The 8395-nt window shown below is 67.5% G+C and overlaps 2 protein-coding genes across 2 annotated transcripts; both read left to right on the top strand.

Annotated features, from left to right (window-relative positions):
• The first annotated feature begins 4177 nt into the window (after nt 1–4177).
• EMIHUDRAFT_445897 (hypothetical protein) lies at nt 4178–5846 on the top strand. The gene is made up of 6 exons (XM_005765615.1): nt 4178–4334; nt 4407–4567; nt 4636–4708; nt 4781–5113; nt 5184–5281; nt 5345–5846. The coding sequence occupies exons 1-6, from the start codon at nt 4191–4193 to the stop codon at nt 5817–5819; spliced, it is 1284 nt and encodes a 427-aa protein (XP_005765672.1). The 5' UTR covers nt 4178–4190; the 3' UTR covers nt 5820–5846.
• A 2192-nt stretch (nt 5847–8038) lies between these two features.
• Nucleotides 8039–8209, top strand: EMIHUDRAFT_76583 (hypothetical protein; the record flags this gene model as incomplete). The annotated part of the gene is made up of 1 exon (XM_005765614.1): nt 8039–8209. A coding segment is annotated over one exon (171 nt), but the record flags the coding sequence as incomplete, so codon positions are not given.
• Between the last annotated feature and the right edge of the window lie 186 nt (nt 8210–8395).

Genomic DNA, 8395 nt, shown 5'->3' with positions numbered 1-8395 from the left:
ACAACCTCGGTGTGGCCGTGGTTCTGAGCTATCTGCAGCGCCGTATTACCCTCGGCATCGCGCGCCCGCGGTTCTGCGCCCGCCCGCAGCAGGCGGCGCACGGCGGCGACTTCGTTGAACTCGGCGGCGCCCATCAGCGCGGTGCGGCGCTTCCCCCACCTCTGGTTGACCCTCGCGCCGCGCTGAAGCAGCATCTCGAGAACCCGCTCTTGGCCAAAGCGAGCAGCGGCCACCAGAAGCGTGAGGCCGCTCACGCCCCCCCTCGCGTCCAACCGTCCAACTGCTAGGGAGGCTGATGCTGCCCGTTCATCGCATGTCGCGTCAACCTGACCGCCACCGTCGAGCCACGCCCGCACCGCCGCCTCATCCCCTAACCCTGCAGCTTCCGCGATCTCATGAGGAACTAGCTGGCTCCTCTGTGCGCCACCACCCAAGCTCGCAAGCACCAATCCGCTGGCGACGAGCCAGCACAGCACCATTTGGCGCGCCTGCTTGCACGCGCGCACCGTGGAGGTACTGACAGCAGGCGGGCAGGGGCGGGCGCCCCGCGACGGGAGTGTGAAATAGGACGTATTTTCTTCTCAATAACAAGGCTGTGAACTCAATGTCCCACCCCCCTGCGCGCGGGCCTCCTAGGCCCGCGGGTAGTCTCACCCCATCCCCAGGGCCTCCAGGCTCGCACCTCAACCTCTCACAGACCAGCGCATACATGTAGCGCCATAGACGTATTTTCTTGTCAATAACAAGGCTGTGAAAGGGCCTCCAGGGCTCGCACCTCAACCTCTCACACGATACGAGGTATTTTATGACCGCGCAAGATATGAAGGGTGGCTAAGGGCTCTGCTCGCAAGGCGCCCGCGTCGCAGACGCGGTACCATTGACAAATCTGCAATATACCCCCACACGAGCAAATAGCCAAAATCCGAATACCGTGCACGAACTGGGCGATCTGGGCCGTGGACGGGGGCAAGCCTTCAGCTGGTGCCATTCCCGTAAAATTGAAGCCAAGAACGTCCGCCAAATCCGTGCTTCGTGCTTTGGGAGCAACTGAGGGAAAGCCGCTGATCGAGCCCAGCGTGCCCGCGGCTGGGGACGACACGCTGCGGAATCGGATCGAGCCCATGCACCGGGCAAAGAAGGACGCTGCAGAAGCGATTGGAGAGGCAGCCGGCGTCTGCCGTCACAACGAGTCCCAGCGCTGGTTGGACATGCGCGTCGGCTCGCCCGAGGACTGCTATCGCGACCCTCCCGTCGTGCCGCAGCCTCCGACGAGCTCTGCAACCGAGGAGAGTGAGGGTGCGCCTCCCCTCACTGCTGGCCTGGCTGCGCACCGCCCCACAAAGCACCCCCTCGAGCATCTCTACAAGTACAAGTGCAAGGGCGACCTTCTCCAAGTCGTCAACGCGCCCGGCGGCTCCGGCAAGACTTTAGCCTTGGCCACCCTCCTTGCGGAGCAGGAGGAGATCCGCTCTCGGTCGGCAACGTGGCAGCTAGTCGAGAGACTCGGTAGTTGTGACCCCCCTGAGTGAGGACAGGAGAGAGAGAGCTTTTGTGGTGCTGGTGTACGCAATAACGGGACAGGGTAGTCGTTCTCTCTAGCTCCCCTTCTAGCTCTTAGCATGAGCTGTGCCCTGTGTCCGACCCCTTTTGCGCAGCAACACCTTAAACTTTTAGGCCCTCCAAATTCGGGTCGGAGCGTAGCGGAGTGGGCCCCGAGTTTGAAAAGGGCGACGGACGCTTGCGTCCTAGCCTCCAACAACGCCTCCCCGGCGCAGAGGGGCCCCCGGAGGGATGCTCAACCGCTCCACGCCACGCCGCTTGCGGCGGTCCTATTCCCAGCTCCGCTGAGGGCCCGTGCGTTATTCTCATAACAAGGCTGTGAAGTGTGTCAGGCGGGGTTCTGAGCCAGGCTGAATGGGCAGCGCAGCACGGGACTGACGCCTCGAGACTAGCGCCGCTACCAAAGAAGGCCTTGGCAGGCGTGCGCGCGGTCGCTGCTGTAGCCTTGACCGGCCCGAATGTGCGGCATCGGAGTGGTCCTGTACCACAGCCGTACCGCGGAGGCGGCCGGCTCAGCCACGACCGGCATCCCAGTGCACGCACTGCAGAGGCGCGGCCCGGACGCGCAGGGCGAGCTGGTGGTTGGCCCGCTGGAAGTGTCAGGCTACGAGCTGCGCCTCACGGCTGCAGTGCTGCACCTGCGCGGCCGCGCCTGCCAGCCGCAACCGCTGCAGTCTGCTGCCGGCGACGTGCTGCTGTGGAACGGCGAGGTGTTCGGCGGCGGCGTCGCGGTCGCCGACGGCGAGAGCGACACTGCGAGGCTGCTTGCCGTGCTGCGGGCGGCGGGTGAGGCGGTGCCGGAGGTGCTGGAGTCGGTGCACGGCCCGTGGGCCCTCGCCTACTGGCACGCGGCGAGCCGCACCCTCTGGTATGGCCGAGACGGCCTCGGCCGGCGCAGCCTGGTTCGGATGGAGGGCGCCGACGCCGCCGCCGGCTGCTCGACGCTCCGGCTCTGCTCGGTGGCTGTGCCGCTCCCGGCTCCCGCGGGCGGGGAGTGGGAGGAGCTGCCCGCCTGCGGGATCGGCTGTGTCCGCCTGCTGCCCGATGGCACCGCTTCGCACCTCTGGCTCCCGAGGCAGACCTCCACCCGCCCGCCGCCCGCCTGCCCGTCACGACCACGACCCGAGTCCTTCCTACCACTGGTTAGGCGGGCCTCCCTCCCGCCTCCGCCGCCCGCCGCCGCGACGCTGCTCGCGCTGTCGCAGCGCGAGACTCCGCCCACCGACACGGCGGCGGCGGAGGCGGCGGAGGCGGCAGTGGAGGCGGCGCTTGAGGCGGCGGCAGCAGAGGAGGAGCCGGCAGCAGTGGTGGATGTGTCTGCCCCGACCAACGGCGCGAGCAGCGCCGCCGCCGCCCTCCTCGCCGCGCTCTCTGCCGCCGTCCGCAGGCGAGTGTGCGGCGTCCCCGCGCTTGCCGGCGGTGGCGGCGGTGGCGGCGACGGCGGCGACGGCGGCTGTGGCGGTGCTGCCGTCGGGATCCTCTTTAGCGGGGGGATCGACTCGATGGTGCTTGCGCGGCTGGCTGACCTCGAGCTGCCTCCCGGCCAGCCGATCGACTTGCTGACGGTCGCCTTCGGAGCCTCTCCGGACGAGGCGCCCGACCGGCTGACGGCGCGCAACGGGCTGAGCGAGCTGTCCTCCCTGTCGGCTCGGCGGTGGAGGCTGGTCGAGGTGGACGTGAGCTTTCCGATGCTGCGGCGGAGGAGAGAGCAGCTCGAGGCACTCCTCGCCCCGGCGCGCACCGTCATGGACCTCAACATCGGAGCCGCGCTCTGGTTTGCGGCGCGCGGCGTCGGGCGGCTGTGCGAGCGCGCGCCGCCGCCGCGCGCCTCGCGCCATTGCCGCTACGCCGACGAGCCTCCGGGCGCCAGCGGAGGGCGAGGCTGTGGCCGGAGAGACCGCCGCAGGCGCCGGCAGCCAGCGGTGAGGAGCGAGGACGAGATCGGAGCCTTGCGTGCAGAGCGGGCGGCGAGGCGGCAGCGGGCGGCTGCAAACGCGCACCCACCTCCTGCGACGACGACGGCCGCGGCGAAGGTGGAGGCGGCTGCGCTGCTTCGCGTGCGGGTCGTCGCGGTCGCGCCCCGGGGCGTGCGACTGGGCCTCGAGTGGCTGGCAGGCGAGGGCGAGGGGTGCCCCGTGGCGTGGCTGCCAGCGACGGGGCATGCTGCGGCGGCGGGGCATGCAGCGGAGGGGCCCACGGGGGCGGGGCCTGCAGGGGCGGGGCCCACAGGGGCGGGGCCTGCAGGGGCGGGGCCCACGGGGGCGGGGCCTGCAGGGGCGGGGCCCACAGGGGCGGGGCCTGCAGGGGCGGGGCCTGCAGGTGCAGGTGCAGGTGCGGCGGGGCTTGCCGCGACATGGGCCCCGTCCGAGGCGGGAGAGGCAGCCAAGGCGGGAGAGGCAGCCAAGGCGGGAGAGGCAGCCGAGGCGGGAGAGGCTGCTGAGGCAGGAGAAGCAGCCGGGGAGAGGTGCGGTGGCGGCGCTGGCGGCGCTGGCAGCGAGGGCGGCGAGGGCGGCGAGGGCGCTGGTGCTCGCGCAGGCAGCGAGGGCGGCGAGAGCGGCGAGGGCGGCGGCGCGCAGATGTACACGAGCGCCGCCCGCGTGCTGCTGCTCGGAATGGGCGCCGACGAGCAGATGGGCGGGTATGGCCGTCACCGCACCGCCTTCAAGCGCGGCGGCTGGGCGGGCTTGGGCGCCGAGCTCGCCGCGGACCGCGCGCGGCTGTGGAAGCGCAACTTGGGGCGCGACGACCGTGTGGTGAGCGACCACGGGCGGGAGGCGCGGCACTCGTGGCTGGAAGGGTGCGCGTGAAGAGCGTCTCTTGACGGGCTCATTGCATGTGCGAGATAGGCTCGGTACCCGTTCCTGGACGAGGAGGTCGTTGCGACGCTCGCCGCGACGCCCCTCCATCTTCTCTGCGACCCGCGGCGGCCGCCGGGCGTCGGAGACAAGCTCGTGCTTCGCCTCCTCGCGCGCTCGATCGGCCTCTCGCGCTGCGCCTCGCTGCAGAAGCGCGCCACACCTGCGCTCGGCGCGGCTCCGGGGGCGGGCGCCTCGTCACACCACCGATTGCGCACAGGCGCGCCATCCAGTTTGGCACCCGCATCGCGAATAAGAATGTGAGCGGCACCGCGCTCCTCTCCCCCGACATCGCGCGCTGCACCATCTCGAGGTTGAGATCGGCCGAGATCGGCCGAGATCCGCGTCAGCATTGCCGAGAGTAGGCGCTCGACGAGCTCGTCCACCCCAACGCAGCTCTCACCGCCGCAGAGGCCGCATCGCCCGCCGCCGCTGCCCCTCCGCGCGGCAAGCCGCGCGAGTCCCTCGCCAAGCCGACCAAGCGCAGGGCGGGGGGCAGGCTGGCGGCAAAGTCGGCTGCGGCGGCCGCAGCGGTCGCGGCGGTCGCGGCGTATGCGAGGTTGCCAGAGGGCGCGCCACGGGGTCCGCTCACGGCACTACCGCTTTCTCGCGTATCGGGTCGAGTGAGCCGCGGCGCCACGCTTGCTGCGTTCGAGACGTTGCACCCGGACGGGCTGGCGGTCAAGCCTGTCTCGTGGGTCGAGCGATTGGGTGGGCTCGCGCCTGCCTCTCAGGGCGGGCTCTGGTCACGGCGCTGGCTGTGAGCAGGTCGTCGGCGAGGAGGGATTGAGCATGCTGCTCGGCGCGGGGACCGTCGAGGAGCGGCTGCTCCGGCTCGGTTTTGAGAAGCGATGGATCGAGCGCAGGCGATGGCAAGTCTTGGCCGGCGCTACGAGCTGGGGCCCATCACACGTGCATCCTTCCAGTAGGCGAGCGGCCGGGGAGGCGTTTCGGCTGGCGCTCTTTCCCGCCGAGGCGGCCGAGCCGGCCACGTGGGACGGCGTCTTCAACGTGGTGCGTGAGACGTTCCCCGAGGCCGCGCCCAAGGTCCTCGCGCGGGCGGGCGAGCTCCGCGCGCTCCCCTTCGCCGAGCTGCAGGCGCGCGCGACGGCCGGCTACTTGCGCGGGGCGAGCTACTTCGAAGTCAACGAGGCGGCGATGGCAGGCGCGTCGGAAGACTCTCGCTACCTCAGTACTGCGCGGCTCGCGTCAGAGCAGTGCGAGGGGCGTGTCGAGGAGGTGCGAGGCTGGCTGTACCATGTGCTCGGACTCAGCGATCTCTTTGACGGCGCGGGCTCCACCGTGCTGCCCGACGGTCGCCGCGGGGTGGGCGAATTCTTGATTCGGAACCGGCGGGTCGCGGACTTCGGCGAGGCGTTCGCGTGGGTGGAGCTCACCCCTTGACAAGCTCGTAAAGAATAGATGTATCTCAAGAGTGGATGTGCAGCTCTGCTGGGGGGGGGGGGGCGAGCGGCAAAGTGCCAAAACGCAAAAAAGCGGCACACGACACTTGACTCTTGAGAGTGAGACACGACAGGGCATGCGAGTTGCGACAGGCACAGGGACAGCTGTGATGGTGACACGTGATATGGGTGAAGCGGGGCAAAGCCATAATGAGGGTATCCTAAAAGTTCGGTCGATTTGGGTCAAAACGCTAAAAGCACGGCACGCCGTAGATTTAATGAAAGATTTGGGGCAAAACGACAGAAGTGGGCCCGCCCGGGGCAAAATGGTAAAAGTTGCGCGCCGCAGGCGCGCGAAAATTTTGGACATTCTACTCTCCGGCCGCCCGGGCCGCGGCGCTCTCCACATACTCGCTCACTATAGCGGCGTGTGAAGGCACTTGCCGAGGCTGCAGCCGGAGCGGTGTAGGTGGACAACGATGCGGCGGTGACGGGAGACGCTGCCGTCGGACGAGGGGTTGCTATCATACGCAAGCACGAGCGGTCGGTGACGCGACGGCGTCATCACCGTTGCCCACGCGCGAAAGTGTGTTGTGGACGAGGGACGCGTCCTCACAAACTTGTACCGTTGTAGCGCTACAACGTACAAGTTTGGACACACACCGGCGGGGCGCTTTCGATTCAGCGGCAGCATTTTCCCCTAGCCATAGTGTGCGGGAAGCAGCTACTTTGCGGGACGATACTCGATAGCTACACTACTTCTACTAGCATCTAGCTACTGCCGTGCAACCGGTGCGCAGCGCCGAAGAAATATTTTTGAGAAAATGCTAAAAGCTAGGCGATGCTCCGAGACGACCAACGTGGTAAAAGTCGCACACTCTCCTGACCCGATCAAAAGCGTAAAAGCACCCGAGGCTCCAGAAACCTAACTCTCAGACTATGGGCAAAGCCAAGCCCGCACGGCGCCGCGCACGGCCACAGGCCACGCGTCGCGCCGCGTGTGCCGTGCGCTTTGCTCCAGTCCCTGTCTCTCTCTCGTGGTTGTCCGGAGTGGGGAGAGGAGCGTTTGCGAGGGATTCGGAGGCCTTTGGGGGCGGTGGCGGCGGCGTGGGTGGCAGCGACGAGCGAGGGACGAGGCGGGAATGGGGTGTGGTGGTGGCGAGGGCGGCGGCGAGGGTGGTGAGAGCAGCGGCGGTGGAGACGGTGGTGAGGAGGGTGGAGGTGAGGGTGGCGGCGCGGCGCGGCTGGAGGTGAGGGCGGCGGCAGGCCGACACGGATGAGGGTGGGGATTGCAGCCGCAACGGGCGGCGGGGGCAAGGTGGGGATGAGGGTGGGGGCGGCGAGGGTGGCCGGAATGGTAGCGGCGGCGTGGGGGCGGTGGCGAGGGCGGTGGCGAGGGTGGTGGCGAGGGCGGTGGAGGAAACGGTACAGGGTGGCCACAGTGAGAGGGCGGCGGGGACAATGACAGTGGGCAAGCGAGTTGGCCGGGCGATGCTACACAGAGGAGCGCAGTGGGTGCTTCGGAACGCAAAGAAGAGCGTGGAAGGCTCTGAGTAGACTTAGACGCTCGCGCCGCCCGCTCCGGAGGCCGCATTCAGCCCGGAGGGGACCGCGGGAGCGCCCAGTGGCGGCTCGGGGAGAGCCGGGTGTGTCTGCGCAGTGGCCTGCGCGCTGCCTTGGGCAGAAATCGCGCTCTCGCCCCCTCGGCTCCGCCCCCGAGCGAGTGAGGCTCGGAGGAGAGGCGAGAGAGGGGGAGAGCGCCGAGAGAGCGACTGGGGAACGGGAGAGGCCCTGAGGGTTGTTGCGCGCGCGCAACAAATCGTCAGAACCAAGGCTGAATCTCAGCGGATCGTGGCAACAAGGCCACTCTGCCGCGTACAATACCCCGTTCCTTATTCAAGTCGTCTGCAAGGGATTCGTCGGCCCGGGTCCGTGAATTGTGGTCGCTCGCGGCTCAGGCAGTGCTACCGTTGCTCGTGGCGTCCCCGGGCCGGTAGGTGGCTTTCCTTCCGGCATGGATTCTAACTTAGAGGCGTTCAGTTATAATCCGGCGCATGGCAGCTTCGCCGCATCGCCGTTTCCGGCGGCGGCTATACCGATGATGCGAATTGGTGGTTCCTCTCGTACTGAACCAAATTACCGTAGAAAAACAGACAGCAGTAGGGTAAAACTAACCTGTCTCACGACGGTCTAAACCCAGCTCACGTTCCCTGTTGGTGGGTGAACAATCCTGCATTTGGCCCCCGCTGCGAGGCAGTGATAGGAAGAGCCGACATCGAAGGATCAAAAAGCTACGTCGCTATGAACGCTTGGCAGCCACAAGCCAGTTATCCCTGTGGTAACTTTTCTGACACCTCTAGCTTGAAATCCCCAAGACGAAGAGATCGATAGGCCACGCTTTTGCGGGTTGGAATTCGTACTGAAAATCAAAATCAACCGAGCTTTTCCCCTTTTCGTCCACATGAGATTTCTGTTCTCATTGAGCTCAAAATCGGGCGCCTGCGTTATTTTTTAACAGACGTGCCGCCCCAGCCAAACTCCCCACCGGTTAAGGGCCCCCAAACCGAAAACGCGCCC

The sequence above is a fragment of the Emiliania huxleyi genome (genome assembly GCF_000372725.1).
Source record: "Emiliania huxleyi CCMP1516 unplaced genomic scaffold EMIHUscaffold_548, whole genome shotgun sequence".
Lineage (NCBI taxonomy): Eukaryota > Haptophyta > Isochrysidales > Noelaerhabdaceae > Emiliania > Emiliania huxleyi.
The sequence above is the reverse complement of the archived record's forward strand: the minus strand, read 5'-3'. Positions and strand labels throughout refer to the sequence as shown.